This window comes from Esox lucius, chromosome 18, assembly GCF_011004845.1.
Source record: "Esox lucius isolate fEsoLuc1 chromosome 18, fEsoLuc1.pri, whole genome shotgun sequence".
NCBI classification, from domain to species: Eukaryota; Metazoa; Chordata; class Actinopteri; order Esociformes; family Esocidae; genus Esox; species Esox lucius.
The window spans coordinates 7,254,791-7,278,762 of NC_047586.1; the positions used below are offsets into that span (position 1 = coordinate 7,254,791).

The following is a 23,972-nucleotide window of genomic DNA, read 5'->3' on the forward strand; positions in this document are numbered from 1 at the left end:
CAGTGGTGACGGCTCATGGAGTCGGCCGGGGGCTGGTAGCACGAATCCAACAATGTCTCAGTGGATAAGCAGTTGACAGCCCTGCTGTTCTTCAGTCACCCTCTGCCCTGACCCTTTGCCCTGGGTCTGTCCTGTTTGGGCACCCTCTCCCAGCTAATCCCTGTTTGTCTCGTGGAACTCTCTGGGTTGATACATTTCTTGAACCAAGATTTGAATTCAGCTCACAGCAAGCACTCGCTATTAATATCTTGATTGTGGCAGTGTTATTCATTTCATTATAAAGATTGTGTCTGTCTGGTTTGCCGTGGGTTCCATAGCATGTAGGATTAGATACATTTTCACTGACACGATCGAAGAGCGCACACAATCAATTTCCCCTGAAATCGCATTACTGTGATACGATGCAACGATTAATCCTCGTACAGGAAGAGCAAGAATTATTAACCAGTTGGCAGATTAAACCCTACAGAAGACATTTAGAAGTCTTGGAGCTTGACTAAGGCCTAATTAGCAATGCAGCGTGTTGTACCTGTCCTTTCTCAGTGGCGAGGTGAGTTAATGTGCGTTATCAGCTGCTTACTGGATGTGATATCCTGCTGGGTCTTTATAAATCTCTCTCTTTCTGCACACTGTGGTCGCAAAGTTATTTAAAATGTTGTCTGTTGGGCCTTGCTATCAAGTTGTTCTTTGGGTGGTTGGTGAACCCAAGGCCATGAAGGATAGGGCTTTGAAGGGAACATGGCATAGCACCTGCTATTGAGAGGTTTTAGTGGTAGCTGATTGTCTTGTTTTCCACCAACAGACCCAGCTGAACATTCTACTGGAGAAGCTTCGAAGCACGGTAAAGTATCTCCTGCAGTGCTTTTCCCTGCGAACAGGTCATCTGACTGGAGTTGACATCACTTCTTATGATATACACTTCACTGTATTTATTTGGACTGAGAAACAGACATTTTGTGAAAAAGAGCATCTACTCCAGCATTTTGGATTGTTTAATATGAGGCAATAGTACATTTAAGTATATTTTTGAATATATTCAAGCACTTTTTTTTGCTAGTCACCTGGCCAAAACAATTGGACAACTAGAAAGAAAGGAATGTAAGGTTTAACAATTTTAATGTAAAAACCAGTGTCCATCCAATTTAGATGTGGATCACTAAAGAGGTACTCTGGCCATCTTCAACGTTTTTGCTGTCAGGATGACAGTGTGATATTACATACAGTACAGAACACTTCAGTTTAATGGGATCTTCATTGCTGATAGACTCTTCAAAAAAAAAAAAAAAAATGTGGTTTTCTAAATTCATTTCACAGAGGAGTGTGACTTTAGAGATCAGCCAGGCAATTGTTCCATTTCGTCACTCCCCAATGTCAAAACCAGTGTCAGTCCAATTTCGATCTAGATCGCCAATGTAGAGCACACTTCAATGTAATAGGATCTCCATTGCTGACAGGTTCCTCTCCCCTGCAGGGATCCAGTTTCATCCGCTGCATCAAGCCCAATCTGAAGATGGTCAGCCATCAGTTTGAAGGAGCTCAGATACTCTCTCAGCTGCAGTGTTCAGGTCAGTGAAGTGGGGCCCAAGCTGAGAGGGCAACTTGGCACCCTGTTCCCATGTGTAGATGTACATTCATCTGAAAGCTCTTTAATTCGCCATCTGCCTCCAATCAATCACTGCTTCATTGTTGTTGTGTTTAGGCCTTTGTCCACTGGCCTAGTGAACCTCGCACTGCTGAGGGTTGTGGTGCTTTCATGGCACGCTAGTCGGTCACGTGTAAATAAAACCATAATAAAGACTTTTTTTAACTGGTCTAAAAACCATTCGAGTACGAAATACTTGGTGACCATGTGTTTGTAGTAATATGTTCTGAAATTGGCCATTCTCATTGTTCACACACGCTCGTGCCTTGTGAAAACAAAATATTTTTTTTCCAGCCTCTCTTGTTTAAATTATGCTGTGACTTTAATAAATGTGGCAAAATAAAAACCCATCAACATGTGACTGAAAGAGCTCTTAAACCTGACTTGAGTTATCGTAGTTATGGACAAAATACAGAAATGTTGGTTTGCATAATAAAACAAATCCCTTTAAAATCACACACTGTGGATGAGTGTTCATATGTATATTTAAATCTATAATGAATTCAGAAACCATAGTAGGGTTGCACAGAAAGTCAGAAATGGGTCTACCACTAACTGTACAAATCGCATGAAGCAAAGATATTTAACTATGGATTTACAATGAATATTCCTGTCACCTCACCTTATGAAATCATAATTTGATAACTTAAGCTAATTTAAAGCATGCCAGATATTTTCTTTTGAAAATGTAGCAACGTCGGCCCTAGGGCGACCCAGGAAGCCACTCATGCGTTACAACCACAGCCATGTTCTCCTTGTGGGGCTGGTGACCCTGTGTGTGTCTTTCCCTAGGGATGGTGTCTGTGCTGGACCTGATGCAGGGAGGCTTTCCCTCGAGAGCCCCCTTCCACGAGCTCTACAACATGTACAAACAGTACATGCCTGCCAAGCTGACCCGTCTGGACCCGAGGCTGTTCTGCAAGGTCAGTCCCCAAGCCGTTGCTCCGGGTCCGGTCCGCCCGTCCCCCCCGGGAGTCCCCCCCCCCCCCCCCCCCACGTGCTACAGTTCCATGTTGATAATGGTGTGTGTGTGTTTTGTCCCGCAGGCCCTGTTCAAAGCTCTGGGTCTGAACGAGAACGACTACAAGTTTGGGCTGACCAGAGTGTTCTTCAGACCTGGGAAGGTGAGACCCTCCGTGAGGGCCTTCTGTCCGCCTCGTTGTTACGGCGCTTCAAAGGGAACGCCGTTGGTCGTTTGTTTGCCAGGGAAAACCGATTAGGATAATAAACCTTTGAGCGCTAACACGTGGGGTATTCATTTCCGTTACAGATGAATTATTCAATTATGTTAATTGTGTGTTTTTGGGGGGGGGGGCTTTTAAAAAAAAAAAAAAAAGAAATCTGTTGTGGCATTAATGGCCAGTTGTCAGAGGTGATCGCATTGTGGTTGATTGAACTCCTGTAGTTTGGTGCTCATGAATAAATGAATACCTGATCCTTTATTGACAGCAACCAGACAGGTGCTTTGCTGCTCTGATGGTATAGTCTTCTGCCTTCACCTTCCCTGCCCAGGAAACATCAGCATACTAATGGCTGTTTCAGCAGAGAAATTGCCTTTGGCTGTTCTATGTCCTCTCACATCTCTCCTGTATTGTTTCGTGTCTCATCCCCCTCCTCTCTCTCTCATCCGCGCTCCATTCCTCCTTCGTCCGTCCGTTCCCTTCGCCGTCCCACCCTCTCGTTCCTCTCCCGTGTCCGTCCTCTGTCCGTTCTGCCCTCAGTTTAAAGAGTTTGACCAGATCATGAAGTCTGACCCGGACCACCTGGCAGAGCTGGTCAAGAAGGTCAACCAGTGGCTCGTCTGCAGCCGATGGAAGAAGGTGCAGTGGTGTTCCCTCTCCGTCATCAAACGTGAGTGAGGTCGCCGTCCCGCTGATGTGTTTCCCCCACAGTTTTATGGACCGGGTCGCCCGGTCTTAGAACCGGGGTCATACGTTGGCCCGATTTTTGTGACCTGTTACGTTGTTGGAGACAAAGGGATTTAGGTTAAGCCACCAATGGCTCAAACCAAATTCCCGCCACGAAACACTGGCTGTTCTGTGTGAAGATGTCCTCTGATAGACCACCTCATACGACACTGAAAACAGTCACTATTACTCTCTATCCTGGACTGAGGGAACTTTTTCCCTTTTTATCTTTCATTGTATTTTATGTTGGCAGAAAATTCACCTCCAATTGCTTCCCACTAGACATGATTTATTACCTGCCCAGACAGCGTAGGGGGCTGTATCACCAATAGCATCCTTTTCCCTACATAGTTCACTTCATTTGACCATGCACTTTGTAAAGAGTCCGCTATATAGGGAATGTGGTATCATTTGGGACATGTGCTCACAACTGACAGCTGCTGTCCCATTGTTTTCCTCACATGGGGGCAGTATGTCCGTATGGCTTCTGTGGTGCCAGCCTGCGTCAGTCCCACTTGGTCTGCTGGTATTTGGGCTCGGTGTCTCACTGTCTGTACCCCCCCCGCGTCTCTCTCTCCCTCTCTCCCCCGCGTCCCCCCCACCCCCCGCGTCTCTCTCTCCCCCCTTTGTCTCTCCACAGTGAGGAATAAGATGCTGTACCGTGCCAGTGCCTGTATCAAGATGCAGAAGACAGTGCGGATGTGGCTGTGCAGGAAGAAGCATAAGCCACGGTGGGTCAACCATTCTGTCTGTCCCCTTCTCTGCCTGTCTGTAACTCCGTCTGTCCCCCTCTCTGCCTGTCTGTAACTCTGTCTTGTCCCCTTCTTGGTTTATCTGTCTGTCTGCCTCTCGGTCTCTCTCCCTCTCCCGGTACTTGTCGTTATACGGCACATCCACAGCTCGGCGGTGCCAGGCTGCTTAACACGTCATGCATGCATCACCACGGAGACAGTCTGGTGTTCTGTGTGTTTTTACCTCTGTGAAGCTCCGGGAGATCTGATAAAACATAACATCCCTGGGGGAGGGGTGTGGGGGATGCATGCAGACGCTTTAGTAATGTGTGTGTGTGTGTGTGTGTGTGTGTGTGTGTGTGTGTGTGTGTGTGTGTTGGGGTATAGGATCGATGGACTGGTGAAGGTGCGTAGCCTGAAGAACCGGATTGACAAGTTCAATGAGGTGATCGCTGGCCTGAAGGAGGGAAAGACTGAGATGATCAAACAGATCCAGGAGCTGGAAGCTAATATAAACGACACCATGTTCAGAATTAAGGTCTGACGTTCTGCAAACCACTCCTCTCTGAAAGTCTAACTTTTGTACAACCTCTTGTTACTCCTCTGGGCGTGAGTCCAAAATATCTTAAAGTGAGCTTGATGTCTGCATTTCAATATGTCTCCACATGAAACTTTGAGAACCTCCATGTAGCCCTTTCCTTCCCCTCTATTGTCAATTCTCTTAGAACCCAAAATCAAAAGTCTGTTTCAAGTTTGACGAGTAGAGATCAAACGTCAGAGAAACACATGCATGTTATTCTCACTTCTGTGTGTTTCATTATTTGTTTGGTTTTAGCATTCACCATTCCATTTGAAAGTCCAACTTCTACCCATTTTTTCTATTGTCAAATGTAGAAGAAAAAGAAAAGCTGTTGTCAAGCAAGTTTCATGAATCATTTTCCAGCGTGCGTATAGAATCAAAGTATATGACATGCGATTAAGACACACCTGTTATGTAAGTTAAGGCAAAAAAAAAAAAACGAAATCAGAAAATCAAAGACCTGCGAAGCCCGGCACGTCATTCTCTTCTCACCTGTGCATTTCATCGCTCATCATTCTTACATTGTTTTCTGAATATCATTACGCCAGCATGTGCATAGAATGTCTGCACCAGATGGAGCCCCTAGTGCACTACTTTTTGAAGGTTGCGTTACACGCTGCATGGAGAGTGTATGAGGTGGTGCTTGGAACACGCCCTTGACACGGTTGTCCATGACACTGTTATGCCTTTGTGAAATATTCAGCAACGGTTGTTGGAGGCGAGCTCTGCCTGCTGTTATTAAGGGGATTCAGCTGGCCAGATGGTGTGTAATTACAGCGGGCTCGGGCAGACTATGTATTTTGGGGGAACGTCTGGGGGTACGAGGCCTTTTAGAGGAGGGCAGCTTTGACTGCCATGTTTCACTCCCCTGTGTAATCCCTCTAATTTTCTCTCATTTTCCGAGCCGCAACATCCAGGGTTTGTTATTTATTCACACGACCTGATGTTATTTTGGCATTCAGACTGTGTATCTGCCCCCCCCCCCCCCCTCAACCGCTGGCACCGTATCTTATTCTGAAGCTAGGATATTTTATCGTAGTAGCGGCTGCATTTAATAGGTTGCCTTAATCCAGGAGTTATTTTCTGCACTTTGGGTTGATTCGCATCCTGTCTCAGAGGGCCGTGGATATTAACTTTTGACTCCTCTTGCATTTTTATGGTTCTGCTTAGGGTAGTGGCTTGGAAGAGACGCTGCTGCTAATGGAACCTAATAAAATCCCCCCCTCAAAAATTATCTGTTTAAAGAAAAAATAAAAGCCTAGTCGACGTTTAGTTCCTTTGCACCCAATTGATATGTTAGGCTTTATAAGTGGTACTATTGTAGGATGTAGGGGAGCCTTCTAGTTGAAATGAACATCAAGTAGTGCTAAATGTGAGTTCAGAGTGGGAAGGGTTACCCAAGGTACACTTCAATTACCACGCTGAGTGGATACATCGTCTTCTGGGTGGGCCAAGCAGGAATCAGGCCCGGGATCCTGGCGTTGCTATGTTTGAATTTACATTCCGATGGGATGGAATGAATCTCATTCCGATCGCTCGCCGGTGAGTCGGAGATGCTCTGTAAGAGACACTGGGACACATCAAACTAAGGCCCGCGACTGTGGAGCTGAATAATCTATTCTGATAGAAGGTTACTTTGAGGACAGATGTGTATGAATATTCAGAGGCAGCAGAGAGCTCGCTCGAACTCATTTGCCTCTAATTCAAACCAACCAATCGACCGGCGCTCGCGCTAGAAGGTTCTGCAAATGTCGATAGTCAGAATGTTCGATTCTGTGGAACGTGCGAGTGTTCAGAGAAGTACGCGCCAGTAGCGACTTGAACATCCTCTCGGACCACAAAGTGTTGGTGTGCTGGAGTCCTTGAACAGCTCGGTCAACCGTGAGAGGGGTTGACTCGGTGCCACGCAGTCTGAACGGTGTCCCGCCACCGCGTAGTGTTCGGGTCAGGTGGTTTTGACGCTGTGCTCCCTGGGCTTTCTTGGCCTCCATTATCCCCCGTGTCCAACCCGTCTGTGTTTTACGCCCAACAGGACGTGCTTGTCCTTGCGTCGTCCTCCATTATTGATTTCGGTGTCGTCCCCCCGTTTTGGCTGCTGCCGTTTCTGTGTTTGTGTGTTTTATTTTTTTTAAACGGGACTCTGCTCTCCTGTCTCCTCAGTCCACGGTGATGACCCGCATGGACATCGACCACGAGTACCGCGTCCTGGTGACCCGGTCGGAGCAGCTGCTGACGGCCATGCAGAACAAGAAGAAGGAGGAGGAGGAGAAGGAGCGGTTGAAGAAGATCCAGGAGGAGATGGAGAGGGAGAAAAAGAGGAGGGAGCAGGAGGAGCAACGCCGTAAGCAGGACGAGGAGGACCGGCGTCTGTGAGTGTGGTGGGGTGGGTGGGTGGGGTGGTGGGGTTTGAATGAGAGCGGAGGAGCGAGGGCACATCAGTCATGCCTAGCTTCTTACCCCTCGTTATTGGAGTATGAGACCTCTGAGCCAAACGGATGGTTCATTGTTCCCTTCACAAGTCACTAGCTCCTTATTATAGGCTTCAGGGAGGGCGGCACACGTCTCTGGTGCCTGCCAAGTTCATCTGCCTGTTAACTCAAGGGCAATGTCGTGGAAATGGCTCCGTTAATTAGGTCTACCTTGTGCTGGGGCACTTTGAGCGTGGCCTTTGACAATGGACCTCCTAGTCATATATTGTATTGTAACTTTCCAGCTTTCAATTATCAGGGCTCCTCCAATGGTCACCGAGGGTTTATGTGTTTGTTTTTTAGCCCAGTGTTATTTATTAGGGGTGTTTCACCCTCACAACACTAACTCTACAGGAGCCGCCTAATAGGATGGAGGTTATTTATTGAGGTCAGGCTTTTTAGGGCTGTACTCTCGTACCTTAAACCAAAGGATGGCTGTACAAATGCCCTTTAATTGCTACTGATGACCTGGCTTACATTACTATTAATTTTTATTTTTCATCTTTGCAGTAGTGGTACACACATTCAATATGACCTGCAGTCATTTTGATCCTCTTGTACATGTGATCCTCTTGCCAGTGTGCCTGAGCCACCACAAGGAGTCACTAGAGTGCAGTAACACAAGGTCGACTATTAGAATGCTAATCCCCCAAACCCAGACGGTGCTAACCAATTGCAAAGCCCTCCACCGGACCCCTAGGCTAATCCGCCAGCAGGATTCAATCCCTGGCCCCGCGACCAAGCAGCTAAGACTTCACCGCTCCACCATTCAGAGGCTCCAAAAGGCATTTGTTTTCAGAAGACCTCAGCAATGTATAATGGGGTGGTCATCTGACCGGTGAAATTCAATTAATTACTATAGCCTTGTGAAAGTCAGTTGACACGGTCTCTCTGTAATACAAACAACCTGATATCAAGGGACAGCTGTTTGTTGCACTGGCTCGGTTTCGGTGTGATTCGACTGGTAGACCCGTTTACTTGTTTCTGCATATGAGCTATGCTAACTGACCTCGCTATGACATCACTCACGATTGTGATCAAGGTTTTCAGTCGTAGAAGCAGTTTTTATCATATTTCTTTCTCCCATAAGGAGAGAAAGTAAGCCTGTCTCACTCTTTTCTCAGGAAAGCAGAAATGGAGCAGAAGAGGAAACACGAGGAAGAGGAGCGGAAGAAGAGGGAGGAAGAGGAGAGAAAACTTCAGGTTAGCGACCGTGTTCTTCTTCCCTGCGTGGGTTTCTTGTCATCAGTGTCTGCCACGGGGCCTAAGGAGTTAACATTCTGGCTGGAATACAATGCTCCACTTCCCCTGCTCTACTTCTCAGTGTTTCTCTGGCAGCTGAGCGCCCTCCAACTTCTGTTCTGCTCCATCCCCCACTAAACACACACACAGACCCTCTGACTGCCTCCTCCTACTCACTCTAATTCTGTGGAGATGGTTCTACTTCTGAGGGTAATGTTCTGTTTGTTTGGCTCCCCATGTTGTCCATCTGGAGAGGGAAATCATGAAGAGGCCCAGAGATCGGACCCTGGATCAGCTACAGGCTCTTCGCTTTTCATGCTGAAAGCTGCTCCTTTAGGATCAAAGTGTCGGGCCCTGAGCCCAGGGCAGGCTTGGTGCTTCTCAAACGATATTTTTGGTCTTTAGATGACCCACCGTTATCTCATTGGGTTTCTGTACACACGCTAGTGTGAATATTCATGATTTGCACTGTCGCTTTTGCAGGAGGGAAGAAAACCTCAAACTTCCTTTAACTTTAGAGTGATGGTTTGCTCATATGCATATATCATATATAACGCCTCGAAGGGCAGTTTTCTTCCAAGTTGAGTGTCACAGGCGGTTCTTTGAAACCCATTTATGAATTCATCTGCTTGAGATCTTCTCAATCCTGACTCTCCGACTGGAGAACTTGTCCAAAGAAACAGAAAGATGAAAGACATTCTTGGTCCTGTGCCCCAGTGCCTCGCCCTAAAGCTGCTTGTCCCCCGAATCTGTGGCGCTAATGGGTTGTTTTCTCCATCAAGCCCCAAGGTGGTGACCAGCTCCTGTGGACTTTGGGTAACAGCCATCCAGGGACCCACAGGCTGGACAACGGCTCATTAGCAGAGGTGTGAGGAGTCTCGTTAGACTGGCAGACAGAGACCTCTTCTGTGAAACGTTATACGCTTCAGTCCCTGACAGGACTGAACGCCAACACACACACACACACACACACACACAGAAGGTGCCAAAGGGTGCTTCACCCAATCTGTTGAACCTAACATTGTCCTGGACCTGCAGGGATGGGCTGATTTTCTGAGCCCTGGAGAATGTCTGGCACGTTATCTCCCTTTATTATTATTTTTCATACAAGGTTTTTCCTCACTGTCTTCAACACCACGTTCCCGGTGCCCTTCATGAGTCTGTAGCTGGGAATGTTCTCAAGGACGTGGAGCCGGCAGGAGCATTTATTATAATACTGGGTCTACAGCCCCACCCCCCCCACAACCTCCTTCCACCCCCTGTATCATCACCTGGAGTAATGGTCCACAGGCCGTCCACAGCATAACACAGGAAATGAGGCGGTCCTCTGATTTGCCTCACACTCCTGTAGGCCTTATGCTTCACTGTGTGTGTGTGTGTGCGCGCTTGCTGAGGTTGTGGTCAATTCCATTAAAGTTCCAGTCAATTTAGAAAGTTAAACAAATTCCAATTCCGAATGTGCTCATTGAAAAGCACTGAAGAGCATTGGAATTCAAATGGGAATCTCAATGTATTCCTGGAATTGGCTTTTAACTGAACTGACCCCCCCACCCCCGGTGGGGCCCCAGATATTAATAGACGCTGTGTCTGCAGGCGGAGATGGAGGTTCAGTTGGAGGCTGAGCGGGAGGAGGAGGCGGCGCGTCAAAACATCTTGGAGCAGGAGCGACGTGACCGGGAGCTGGCCATGAGGATTGCCCAAAGCGAGTCCGAACTCATCCCGGAGGAGAGCCAGAATGATGCAGGCCTACGCAGGTAACCGCCCACCAACCCTGCAAGCCCCCCCTCTGCCCTGTCTCCGCCCCCTCTCTGCCCTGTCTCCGGCCCCCTCTCTGCCCTGTCTCCGGCCCCCTCTCTGCCCTGTCTCCGGCCCCCTCTCTGCCCTGTCTCCGGCCCCCTCTCTGCCCTGTCTCCGGCCCGGTGTACACTTCAGAGAGACGGGGGAGGAGCTCATTCCTCTGGCCGTCTGGGGTACCTAACCAATCTCTTTTTTTTCTTCTTGTCTCCCAGTAACGGTACCTCAGGTGTTCCATCATCCCCAGAGAGAGCTATGTAAGACGCACACAAGATTTAACCCCTTACCCCTGCCCATCCGCCCCCCACCCCGAGTTCAACCTATACTTGACCCCCCCCCCCGACCACTGAATTGTCTGTTTTACTACCCTGCATGCTTTGGCAATCTGCCCGCTTACCAGCAATCACAGCCATTCTGCTAGTTGGGATGTTTACCCAAACCCATGATTCGACTTGAGAATTCCTTAGAATTTGTATGAGGTACATTTACGTGAACTGGGAATTTGACATCAGATTACACTTTTCACTTGAAGCTCACACTGAAAATCAATCGGTTCCTTATTTGAATTTCAAATTATTGTCGTAGAGAAATGATATGTACTTCAATCAATCAGATGGACAGGGGTGCAAAAAAGAATCACCATTTCATCCAGTTCCTGATTGGCTTTGTGTTGTTCACTGTACCAGAGGTAATCCTCATTCTTTTTTTGCAGTGGAGCTGGAGGATCTCAAAAGCTCAAGAGCATGTCCATGTAGGTCACCTCCAAACACCACATTCACCTTGTTCAGGAACACACTCGGCACATGTTTACCATGGCTGAAAACGAGGCATTCTGGGAAAGCATTGGCTGGGAAGATTCCCGTGGCTATTTAGTTTCGTAACGCTGATATATGCTAATGCACCCAACGCTGGTAGCACTAACCGTAACAACACTGTCTAATGAACCTCAGTTCCCCCTCGACTTCACTTACTAACCTGTGTTTGATGAATGTGTCACGTTGTGAATCTGGCATGCTGCTGTGCACTCACCTGTTTCACTCTTTGAAATTGTGTTTTGAAGGGTCCTTAGAGACATGCCATATGGTTACTCTCTCTACAAGGCTCTCTTCCTATCAATTTCATTTTTTCCCCCTGAAAATATGAGCTCTCGTCAGGTAATGAGAAACCGCTGTGAAGGACGATAACACCAGGTCCCTGTGCAGTGGGGCTATAACAATGTACACGTTCGCGCCGTCGTTTCGCCTAAGTGTCAAAATCAAGACTAGAGAAACCTGGTAATGGTGTGACATGTTCGTCCTTAAGAACAACATGAGTGACTCCATCACAGTGGGGAGTTTAATTAGTGGCCATGCAGTTCACATGCTGAGCTCATCGCTGCGACATGCTGATACGCACGCACGCGCGCACGCGCACACACCTGGATCAGCCTTCTTGTATCACTTTGTGAGTCCAGCTCAGATTACTGAGTGGCCAGTGAAGCAGTCATGTTCTAATTGGGGAGGGATGGAAAGTCACTGGGTTAACCTCTTGGCCACACACACACACACACACACACACACACCCACACACACACTGTTCTCTTCACACACCTTTTTCCTCTCTACCCTCTTACAGTTGCAGTCAATCTAAACGTGACTGTTATCTGGAATTAATGTGTCTCTGTGGTTCTAACTGTCATTATGCTGGCCTCATCATGTCCTTTTAGGGAGGAAATGGCCAAGGAAATGTCTGAGCTCCTGTCTAGGTGGGTAGAGGTCTTTAATTTTGATTTGATCAGAGAGAACTCCAAAAATCACTTAACTCAATGGAACAAAACCGAATGATCAACCAAATTCTATGTATCTGAATCAATACTTCTCGTCATAGGCATTCATCTTAATTTAGGCTAATCTTAAAAAATTCCACATAATTCACCATCATTGAATATTCGTACACAATTGGCCGGGATTGGTTTTTAAATCATACTTTTTTTTTTTTTTCTTAAACAATCACCTTCTATCTATCTTTTATTTCAAATCCTGGTAAGTAAATAACAAAGACAAATACCACGGTGCCTTGTGTTGGGTCAAAATATTTAACTCTCATTATGAAAAACCGCCTGATCCTGTGTGCTGGGCCCCTGGTCTTCCATTTCAGCCAAGCTCTTCTTGATCAGGGTTCCCTGTTAGCAGACTCCACGAGGTCAGTCTCTCCCCGTCCGAATGGCTGACTGAGTGACTTTGGTTGGAACCAGGAGGCCACAACCAGCTGGTAATGGTGTCACTGAGTCTGTCCTAATTGCCCCAAGGCTCCTCCCACTACGCCTCATCGTGTCACTTGGCCAGCAGCCACAGGAAGCGGGATCAGGAAGGTGACCGGCTGCCTGGACCGCTGGTCGAAGGTCAGCTGATTCGCGTGCTCTTGGGTACCCGGAATAGCTGCCAACTTCACCGAGTGTGTGCGACAGCAGCTCCCTTGTTTGGAGAGGCTCAGATGCCCATTCGGCCAATGGGATTACAGGCCTGGGGCCACCCCCAGCTCCAACCTGCCGTCCAGAGAGTCCGTGTTCTATAAGGGGCAAATCCCTGCCGGGACTTAATCAGCCCCGTCAGCCGGGCCGTGGTGGAGGAGACCGCCAAACACAGTCACACAGCTGGAGAGAAGGACACACAAAGCCAGTTTCCTGGATGCCAATTAACGCTTGTCCTTAATCTGTGTCCGGTAAACTGTTCCTCACTGTGCTCAACGGCTGTTCACCTTCCACCAGAATAAGCAGCGCCGAAGCGCTGTCACGACCAGCCTCCTAACCTCGTGGTTGGTGTCTTCCCTGTGATGGGAAGGTGCCCCGGCGGAGTCGGAGCCGACATGTTCACGCCGCCGACAGGTTTCCACAAGGCCCTGTGGAAGACTAGCACACAGAAACAGGAGACGGGCTCGTCCTCCTGTTAGCCAATCCGGCTTCATTTAAGAGTCGGGTTGTGAACGTTGCCCTGCGGGTATGAGTTCTCAAATGCCTATTTTAAGCTGAGAGTGAATTTCTCTTGTACAGCCACCCCCTTCTCCCCCCCGCCGGTCATCGGCATCCTTTTCCTAACTCCTCCAATGAACTTGTTGATATGTCATCATGTGACGTGATTCATGGCCTTTGGGTGTCTCTGTCCATATGATTCCTGTCAGTCGTTGCTCCACACCCCCCCCCCCCCCCTCCAACCCCCCGCCCCCGGAGCCTCCGCCGTGTTGCTCTGGTTGGGGTCGTAACCCCGTGTCATTTGTGTCTCCGCTGCCAGAGGGCCGCAGGTGCTGGCCACCAAAGCCGCCGCCGCTGGAACCAAGAAGTACGAGCTCAGCAAGTGGAAGTACGCCGAGCTGAGGGACGCCATCAACACGTCCTGCGGTAAGGAGGTCGGCCCGTGCCAAACGGGCGGGTTGATGTTATTTGGAAACTTGACCTCTGATGTTACTTTGGCGATGTGTTGCTCCCAACAGACCTTGTGCAATGTGGAACTGTCAGTTATCAGAGCGTGTCATGTTTCGGACTGAGTGTTATCTTACCACCTTTTATTGCTCTAAGCCTTTTTATCATTTGATGGAACGTTGGGAGAACACTGGTCAAATGGAGTCTTATGCAGGGATGAGGTTTCATTTGGGTTGACTCATTGGTTGTTCCTTACAATCTCTGTGTTGAATGAGCTGCCAAAATGCTCCAGGAATACATTCCTGCAGTTGTTCACACACCTCTGTATTGAAAGCAAAAATAAGCCATTTCACCTCCGGAAGAATCAGGCATGCTGTTTATTAAATGGTGTGGACGTGACACTAAGTCATTTTGAAAGTCGTTTTACTCAATTATCTGGAAGATGGGAAGCCTTTTGTGCACTTGCATTTACCAAGGCACTTAGCGGGCTCCAGGCATCTAATTTCACATGATATTTCACTTCAGGATGTTGTCTGATGTGCTGATGACAATTTAAATGTTTTAATTCTGGCAGCAATTGTTTCTGAGAATCATGAGGATTGAACGCCAGTGACAAGTGTAATGAATTTCCTTTGTTTAATGACGTTTGCGTTGTTGTAGAAGGAATGTAATGGTCTCGTGGTTTGCAGGTCCTCCATGTGACTCTGCGCATGTGTCTGTCAGACTTGTACTCTGCTCTAATGCATAACCCTCTCAGGTCTTCTCCTCTCCCATTCTTCCACTCTGTCCTCTCTCTCCCCTGCCTGCAGACATTGAATTGCTGGCCGCCTGCCGGGAGGAATTCCACCGCCGGCTGAAGGTCTATCACGCCTGGAAGTCAAAGAACAAAAAGCGTGGCAACGACACCAGCAACCCTGAGCAGAGGGCCCCGAAATCAGTCACTGACTACGGTAAGGTCCCCCTTTTCGGGCCCATGGGGGGGTCAGCGGTGTACAGTACAGCGTCACAGTAGGGTTCCTACTGTGGGTCCTTCTCACTCTTTGATATGAGGAAATTCAATAAAAACATCCATTTCAATAGAAATGCAATAGTGGAGGCAGACTGGCAGAGCTTTAGCCTCCTGTTGAGCGTTGTACAATGGTAGTGTGTCCTAAATTGCAGCCTTTTCCCTACACAGTGCCCTGGTGGAGAGCAGTGCAATGTGTGATATTCACAGGGAATAGGGTAGAATGGGGGGATAGGGCGCCATTTGGAACGTCTGCTGATGTGGTCTTCCAGAGTGCCCTCATTTCTCCTCAGAACTCTGTGCCGCCCTTCTGTGGGACGCGAATGTCTCCTTTAGCCCTCCACTGGCTCTGCCTCATTTCCATGATCAACGCAACGAGTCGCCATGACGACAAAGGGCCGTTTCTCCCGTGTGGCAGAGTGCACACATTTTGTTGTACATGCTGTCTGTTCGGCTACCAATGGGACTACATATCAGCCCCTGTAGAGTCACGTACAGAATAGTTATGCATCAGAGGATCTCTCTGCTCGGCTGCTCTTGCTTCAGTTGGCAGCACAGTGCCATAGACTGAGGACAGCTTTCGTGTTATGCAGGTTATTAGCATGATGTTCTGGACCAGTCCAAAGCTCGGACACTTGCCCGGTTCAGTTGAATAGGTGTGATCAAGCTTTGTACTGGTTTTGTGTATATACTTGCTTGTTAATGACCTTGCCAGGCCTGCGTTTTCACTCATTTTAGCTGTTTTTAGGGACCGGAAAACATGGTAATGAATCTCATTATAGATCATTGTTTGTCTCACTCACATTCTTGATGGTTCCAAGATGTATTCATAAAAAAATTCACGATCTTGTGACACACTTTACATATTTTCCTGAATTGTCTTTTTTTTTGGGGGGGGGGGGGGGTGAATACTGTCCTATGAAATAGAAATCACGTTTCCTTGATCATGTTATTTGCTTAGAGTATTCTGTTGTTTTTTCCACTGTATCTCATACCAGTCTGTGTGATGCATGTTTGTGTAACCCGCCGTGTTTGTTTGCAGATGTCACACCTCTTGTGAAACAGAAACGTAAGTGGTTCTCCAGGACATAGATGCACCACTAACCTCTTGCCCCGTGCTGTGCCCTTCATTAACACTGGGGATATGGAGGGATGTGCTGTGTGGGGTCCTGCCGGTGGGGGCGGTGGGGGCGGACCTTGGTGTCGGCAGTGGAAACGCTGGTGATTGCCCATGGAAACTTCCGGGCAACCGATTTCTGCTTGAACGGGCAAACCCAATGGCTTTGGTTTGCGTGTGTTTTTTTTATTTTTTTTTTATTTTTGGGACAGGAGATTGTGTATATACTACAGACTCTTCTCTGGTCAAACACACTTGGACGTATATAGAAAATGCGGGACTATTTAGGAAAATGGATTTGCTTTTTCCAAGATGTTCCAAGCTTCCCTTAGTACTCAAGTCACTGAGATTGCTTTCCTTCTCCCCGACAAGTTTACTGAGCTGTACGGAGCCATCTTTTTATTTGTCTGAATACTCACACAAAACAAAATGTTTTGGGCCGGTACTTTGGAGGCTATGAGCGGTCTCTGTTCCAAGTCCAGTTACATGGCTGGATTCAAGTGCTTGTCGGAAATGGGAGGAGTCTGAGGTGACTGTGATTAACTGCGTTTGCAGTAGGAACTGTTCCTATATGATTTACTGTGCGTTCCCTCTTTTGGTCCGATTAGCTGTTTTGTCTGTAGTGAATGTGAGTTTCCCAACACAATAATCGGATTCTCTGATAATTCCACTTGCGCGTTTAAAGCTGTGTTTACTCTGTGGTGTGCAGACACCACGGAGTAACAAAGCGGTGATGTACGATACGTGCAGTATTCACCAGCAGATCAAGTCAATGGCCCCAATTCCGACACTCTGAGATCGCTGGTTTTGTAAGCCAGATGGACTATAACAACTCCCTGCAAGGCACAAAATGAGTGGGTGGCCATTGTGGTTCCTTGTTTATAATAATTTAATATTTTGGTGTTCACGGGTCCACTTGTCTGCTTTCTGGTTTTAACTAAGTTGGTGTAATGGATTTATTTTTGGTGGGGGGGGGGGGGGGGGGGGGTTTCGCCTGAGGTTGCTTTGTAAGGAGGGATCTATACTACTATAACCTTTTCTCCATAGAGCCTGACCCCCCCCCCCCCCCCCCGAATCACTAGACTACACCCACATTGTAGCGCATAGAATGTCTGTCCTTTAGGTTTGGACACGAGTTTTCGATCTCCGTAACAACTCCTGTCAGACATGCTGCTTGACGCTCTAACTTGCTCCCCTGTCGATTTAGCAGCCCTGTGATTTTCCCCCCCGTCCCTTTTCCTTCCTTGGTTCCCATTCCTCATGGCCCCCCCCCCCCCCGATCCCATTCCCCACTAGCTCCCGATCCCATTCTCACCAGTCACTCTAACCGCGTCCCAACCCCCCCTCCAACAGCCCAGGCGAACCCGGCCCCGCCCATCCCGGCCAGGCAGCACGAGGTGGCCATGAACAGGCAGCAGCGCTACTTCCGCATCCCGTTCATCCGGCCAGGGGACCAGTACAAGGACCCCCAGAATAAGAAGAAGGGCTGGTGGTACGCCCACTTCGACGGGCCCTGGATCGCCAGGCAGATGGAGCTGCACCCCGATAAGCAGCCCATCCTGCTGGTGGCGGGTCGGTTCCCAGCTCTTACTCATTTACCCCACATTTCATCTGCCCAGTGCTAATTGTGGCGCGGCGGTCTCGGGCAGTCAGTTCAGTGGTCTGTCTCTTCGCACCCGCAGGGAAAGACGACATGGAGATGTGCGAGTTGAGCCTGGAGGAGACGGGCCTCACCAGGAAGAGGGGAGCCGAGATCCTGCCCCGGCAGTTCGAGGAGATCTGGGAGCGCTGCGGGGGCGTCCAATACCTCCGAAGCGCCATCGAGAGCCGACAGGCGCGCCCCACCTATGCCACAGCCATGCTGCAGAGCCTGCTCAAGTAAAGAGCGGCGGGTGAATTTGCCCTCCCCCCCCCCCCCCCCCTCAGTGTCACTGGACCTGCCTCAGTTTAGAATGTCCCTCACTTTGATTATGGTTAGGATTGGGGGTGGGGGGGCAGAAGCTCATCTTTCATCTGTACTTAGGGAGATTTGCCCCAAAGGCTGAAGCCCCTGTCCCAAACCACTGGCCTCTCACTACAGCAAAGGGAAGAATGCACTTAACCACGGCACCTAACAGTTGGCATTCAAACTGTCAAGTGATTAGGTGCGTGTCATAAGAGAATAGGTTTTTGTCAGTTGTCTTTTTTTTTTTTTCATGTTTCTGGTCTTGCCGGCTTTCAGTTGTCTTGATTATTATTTCTAGGTGTGTGTGTGTGTGGGGGGGGGGGGATTTGCAGTGAACCTATGCAGTGGAATCTGAGTAATTATTACATCTAGTTCTGTTCTCGAGCAAGTATATTTTTTCTTTAGTATTCCTGCTACTTTAACTGAGGCCTTATAAAGAACACTGCTACAAAAGGGTCCATTTCTCAAAGTAGGGACTGTTTCTACCCTCCGTCTCCAAATAATATTTTTGAGTATCAAATCTTAGGTTTATCTTTTTTAGTGATTTGAACTGAAGTAAAATCCTTTTGTCCTTCTGCAACCTTAACTGCTTGCTGATAATTTCACTCAAATCCATACTTGCTGTTTACATTGTTTTCATTAGTTAATTTCAGGAAATGAAATTGCACAAAATAGTTGTTGGATCTAGAGGGTGGAAACGGGAAGTGGATTCTGGAACTTTCCACTGCTGATTGGATATTTCTGTTATCACGAGACAGTAATTAAAGTTGGGTTCTGCCTGAAGGAATGTTTTCAGTAACTGCGCATCAATTCACATTCATTTCAATATATAATATTTCATAATACTGTAATGATTTTTTTACCTCTGACTTTCAGACCGAATGTAATTTGAGTTTGTTGATTTATTCCTTCAGTCCTTAGTTTGTTTATTTTGTCTTATTTTTCATGTGTGTGTTAATGGAAAAAAAAGACAGGTAAATTTCATTTTCCCATTCCCAAACCATTCATTCCTAAAGCCGTGTTGAAATTAAAATGGATTGTTGGATGTTGTCGACACTAGGCTATGATATTCCAAATATTGTCTTAAAAATGAACAATAATGTGTTAATCAAACTTAATTATGGTGTGAAGAGATTATACATTACCAGAGGGGAACAATACAACTCTTGAGATACTCAATCTTCCAACAGCATTCTAGTCTTATGTCAGACAAAGCGTGTATGGGAGTGAAATAGTGAAATCATGCAGAATGATTTGGGCTCAAAAAGACATCAAACTCCTATACAGTAACATTACAGTCTGGTAATATTACCTCTCCTAGAAGTCATCTCATATTTCCATAGACACTGAATACATACAGAATATTTTATAATTGTGTAATACAAAGAGAGTAATGTTTCTACTGGAATGTACACATTTATTTTCAAAAGAAATCTTTCTACTATCGTTGGATTTGGGCACATGACTCAATGTCTTTTTCTTCAGGGGGAAAACCAGCTCTTGTCTACTGTTAAATAAAGCAATAATTTACCCATACAAAGCTACATGGAGGAGGACAGCCTTTGTCACTGTACAGTACTGTGTTATAGAGACAATCTCTTATGAGACTGGAAGTACCCTGTTCAGGTAAGGCTGTTAGTCTTTAGTTTTGTTCTCATTCCCTCTGATGCGCTGCATATGCGAAAAGCGTTGTCATGGTTGTTTGAATGGATTAAATCTATCCAATCATGCGCTTGTATCTGAGGCATGTTTTCTTCTGTTTAGACCTTAGTATTTATTAATAATTTGAACACCAGTGTGTACTACTGTACTGTGGGTTCTCCTGGAATATACTGTACCTCGTAATGTTCAACAAATGTCTGACTGGCGTCTAAGCTCTGTATCTCAACACGCGTAACAATCATTCCTCAGATACTGCCTTTTCACTGTCACTTTTCTAACGCTGTTCTATAATTGATTAAATAAATGCATTCCATGTTTCGCTCTACTGCTTTTGCAATTATTATTATATACTTTTTTTTTTTACATCATTCTATTGTTCAGCATGTTAATGCTACAGCAGGAAAACCAGAGAAAACACAGGTGCTTAGGAAAAAGCCCTATTGAAGTGTAAGTGAATAGTTAATTTTACTGTATGGATGTTGGAGGACACTAAAAAACATTAACACCATGGCAGTGTAACAGAGACACATTAGAACAATGGTTCTCTCTCACAGGTCTAAGGTATATGATTCATTGTACCCACTGCAATATAAGAACCTCATTATGAGGAAAACATTTCTCATAACCTTTCATCTGGCATTTAAAATAAAAAAAAACATTTTCACTACTAAAATGTCACATTTGTATAAAAGCAGTTTGCTGGCCTAGGGTGCTTCAGCACTTAGTTATATGATAACATTGGATTGTCATGTATCTGTTGGTATTGAGTTTTGTCCACTGATGACAAAGATCGAGTTCGGCTGCCCACAGCGTTTGCCTGAGTGTCTGACAGAAAAGGGGAGTGTCCTTCCTGGCAAATCACAGGCATGGAAAAGTTCCTATGCAGAGCTGTTATTAAGGGGTTGTGTCTGGCTGAGTGCCTGTCCATCAGTTATCCACAGGTTAATGTCTTTCTGCAGTCAACGACAGTCTGTTATTCGCCTCCGCTATTCCAATATCCTTTAAAAACAGTCCTGTGTTAAGTCAAGAAAAAAAGAGAAACACAAGGTTATCTTTGACAAAGACAGGCAAAAGTAGTGCATGCAAGCTAAGACCGCTCCATTATGTCACCTGTGTGAATTCATACAGTCATACTGTAGCCTGACGCTTTGAATTGTGTGATCTATAGAATTAATGTCCGCCAAACATAATTCTGCATTCTGTATGCTTTAATTTAAACCCTTTAGACATTTCACCCAGTTCCTCAATATTCTCAAAATCCAGACCCTAGGCAACCATCCCTGTTGCCTAGGTTTAGACTGGTACCTCAACAACAAAACAACACTGATTAGGTTATAGGGTCAAAGATTGCCAGACTAATCTAGCAAGGCTAAAGCAGCAGCACGCAGCTCTCATTGCCATAATGTGGCTGTATTTCAGAAGTAAATCATCTATTTGTCACTGTACAGATTGCTTTCAAAATCGAAACTGACAACATTCATAGATTTGCCTATGCAGACCACCTTTTTTTCCCTGCAGTGTACCATCACGATCATAATCAAGTATGAAACAACGTCTGTTGGACAGAGTCATTTTATTTAAATGTATGCTGATGATTTTTTTTTTACATTTGAGTCATTTAGCAGACGCTCTTCTCCAGACCAACTTACAGTAAGTGCATTCATTTTGAAACAGCTCGGTGAAACAACCACACAGTTTTGGATTAAGTGCATTCTAATCAATGAATTTGTTTTCGTCAAAGGTTAGTGCTGGAAAGACCGGTCAAATAATAAACATAAATAGTTAAAATACAACAGACCAAGGTGGGGGCAGTGGACATTTTTTTGGTACTGTATGTAAAGGTGAGTTTTCAGATTAGATTTTTTGACGATAGGTAGAGACTGCTAGCCTAGCCTTCAAGGGAAGCTGGCACCATTGAGGAGCCAGGACAGAGAAGGGTTTTGACTCTTCAAATGGAATCGAGTTTAGAGTGCGAAAAGACACAGGCTGACACTGGAGAACTAGGGAAGGTTGAACACGAGGCAACTGCATTCTGAATGAGTTGCAGCGGTTAGGTTGCACATGCCAGGAGCCCCAACAAGTGTGATCTGCAGACTACCTGCAGGAGCAAGTCACTGCCTTGACGTTAGTAGAGACTGACAGCTTTCTCATGGAGGTTCATGCCAAGAGTCTTTGCACTGTGGGAGGACGCTTTGCAGTTGGAGAGGACAGACCTTCGCACGAAAGAAGAGCAGCTCAGTTTTGTCAAGGTTATGCTTGAGTTGGTGGGCCGACATCCAGATATCCAGATATCGGCCAGGCACGCAGGGATGCATGTTGTCATCTGGCTGTCGAAAGGGGGATAAGGATAGCAGTGAAAGTAAATTTGAGGATATGAAAGAGCCAACAGACTTGGTGTGTAGGGAGAGGAGGAAATGGCCAAGAAGCAAGCATTGGGGGAACACCAGTAGTAAGATGCTGCGCAGCAAACTCTGATCCTCTCCATGTCACTTGGTAGGAGCCAGGTAGGAACCATTCCAAGAGTGAGCAAAGACTGAAATGCCCAAATCAGAGAGCACGGAAAGTGGGAGAGGTAGGGGATAGGTGATCCAACGTGTCAAAGATAGGGGATAGGTCAGGCGTTATGAGAACGGAGGAGTGTCTGTTAGAAAGAGGAGAGCCGCCTCGGTGGAGTGGCCCGTTTTGAAAACTGACTGGTTAGGGACTAGTTGATTGTTCTGAGAGAGGTAAGAAGGGAGTTGGGCAGTGACAGTGTGCTTAAGTGGTTTGGAAAGGAAAAACGGAAGCGATACTGGCCTTGTTGCTTTTGACGTCAGAGGTGTCAAGTGTTGGTTTCTTTAAGAGTGAAGCTACTCTGGCCATATGGAAATCCACTGGGACGCAAACATGTAATGCCATGTATCCTTTCAAAGAACACCACTCGATACAGTGGGGAGAACAAGTATTTGATACACTGCAGATTTTGCAGGTTTTCCCACTTTATCACAGGTACTCTTCAACTGTGAGTGATGGAACCTATAAACAAAAATCCAGAAAATCACATTGTATGATTTTTAAGTAATTCATTTGATTTTATTGCATGACATAACTATTTGATACATCAGAAAAGCAGAACTTAATATTTGGTACAGAAACCTTTGTTTGCAATTACAGAGATCATACGTTTCCTGTACTTTTTGACCAGGTTTGCACACACTGCAGCAGGGATTTTGGCTAACCCCTCCATTCAGACCTTCTCCAGATCCTTCAGGTTTCGGGGCTGTCGATGGGCAATACAGACTTTCAGCTCCCTCCAAAGATTTTCTATTGGGTTCAGGTCTGGAGACTGGCTGAGACACTCCAGGACCTTGAGATGCTTCTTACGGAGCCACTCGTTAGTTGCCCTGGCTATGTGTTTCGGGTCGTTGTCATGCTGGAAGACCCAGCCACGACCCATCTTCAATGCTCTTACTGAGGGAAGGAGGTTGTTGGCCAAGATCTTGCGATACATGGCCCCATCCATCCTCCCCTCAATACAGTGCAGTCGTCCTGTCCCCTTTGCAGAAAAGCATCCCCAAAGAATGATGTTTCCACCTCCATGCTTCACGGTTGGGATGGTGTTCTTGGGGTTGTACTCATCCTTCTTCCTCCAAATACAGCGAGTGGAGTTTAGACCAAAAGTGGAGTTTAGACCACATGACCTTCTCCCATTCCTCCTCTGGATCATCCAGGTGGTCATTGGCAAACTTCAAACGGGCCTGGACATGCGCTGGCTTGAGCAGGGGGACCTTGCGTGCGCTGCAGGATTTTAATCCATGGCGGCGTAGTGTGTTACTAATGGTTTTCTTTGAGACTGTGGTCCCAGCTCTCTTCAGGTCATTGACCAGGTCCTGCCATGTAGTTCTGGGCTGATCCATCACCTTCCTCATGATCATTGATGCCCCACGAGGTGAGATCTTGCATGGAGCCCCAGACCGAGGGAGATTGACAGTCATCTTGAACTTCTTCCATTTTCGAATAATTGCGCCAACAGTTGTTGCCTTCTCACCAAGCTGCTTGCCTATTGTCCTGTAGCCCATCCCAGCCTTGTGCAGGTCTACAGTTTTATCCCTGATGTCCTTACACAGCTCTCTGGTCTTGGCCAGTGTGGAGAGGTTGGAGTCTTTTTGATTGAGTGTGTGGACAGGAGTCTTTTATACAGGTAACGGGTTCAAACAGGAGCAGTTAATACAGGTAATGAATGGAGAACAGGAGGGCTTCTTAAAGAAGAACTATCAGGTCTGTGAGAGCCGGAATTCTTACTGGTTAGTAGGTGATCAAATACTTATGTCATGCAATAAAATGCAAATTAATTTCTTAAAAATCATACAATGTGAGTTTCTAGGATTCTTGTTTTAGATTCCGTCTCTCACAGTTGAAGAGTACCTATGTTAAATTACAGACCTCTACCTGCTTTGTAAGTAGGAAAACCTGCAAAATCAGCAGTGTATCAACTACTTTTTTCC

The 23,972-nt window shown here is 46.7% G+C and overlaps 2 protein-coding genes across 18 annotated transcripts in view; one reads left to right on the top strand and one right to left on the bottom strand.

Annotated features, from left to right (window-relative positions):
• myo6a (myosin VIa) overlaps window positions 1–19,813 on the top strand; it is a 56,241-nt gene extending 36,428 nt beyond the window's left edge. For 4 of the 17 annotated variants that reach the window (XM_029114640.2, XM_029114636.2, XM_029114650.2 and 1 more), the window contains 18 exons: window positions 803–841; window positions 1,472–1,565; window positions 2,435–2,565; window positions 2,689–2,766; window positions 3,364–3,493; window positions 4,190–4,280; window positions 4,668–4,818; window positions 7,021–7,229; window positions 8,453–8,531; window positions 10,164–10,324; window positions 10,580–10,621; window positions 11,077–11,115; window positions 12,070–12,108; window positions 13,631–13,737; window positions 14,568–14,708; window positions 15,807–15,833; window positions 17,235–17,453; window positions 17,564–19,813. In XM_029114640.2, coding sequence (XP_028970473.2) covers window positions 803–841; window positions 1,472–1,565; window positions 2,435–2,565; window positions 2,689–2,766; window positions 3,364–3,493; window positions 4,190–4,280; window positions 4,668–4,818; window positions 7,021–7,229; window positions 8,453–8,531; window positions 10,164–10,324; window positions 10,580–10,621; window positions 11,077–11,115; window positions 12,070–12,108; window positions 13,631–13,737; window positions 14,568–14,708; window positions 15,807–15,833; window positions 17,235–17,453; window positions 17,564–17,763 — 1,977 coding nt within the window. In that variant the 3' untranslated portion in view covers window positions 17,764–19,813. The remainder of the gene's footprint in view (window positions 1–802; window positions 842–1,471; window positions 1,566–2,434; window positions 2,566–2,688; window positions 2,767–3,363; window positions 3,494–4,189; window positions 4,281–4,667; window positions 4,819–7,020; window positions 7,230–8,452; window positions 8,532–10,163; window positions 10,325–10,579; window positions 10,622–11,076; window positions 11,116–12,069; window positions 12,109–13,630; window positions 13,738–14,567; window positions 14,709–15,806; window positions 15,834–17,234; window positions 17,454–17,563) is intronic. The other 13 variants (XM_029114637.2, XM_029114652.2, XM_029114639.2 and 10 more) reach the window with 8 other exon arrangements.
• LOC105017843 (interphotoreceptor matrix proteoglycan 1) overlaps window positions 19,230–23,972 on the bottom strand; it is a 32,044-nt gene continuing 27,301 nt past the window's right edge. The window contains exon 17 of the mRNA XM_010882775.4: window positions 19,230–20,501. The gene's annotated coding sequence lies outside the window, so the exon portion shown is untranslated. The remainder of the gene's footprint in view (window positions 20,502–23,972) is intronic.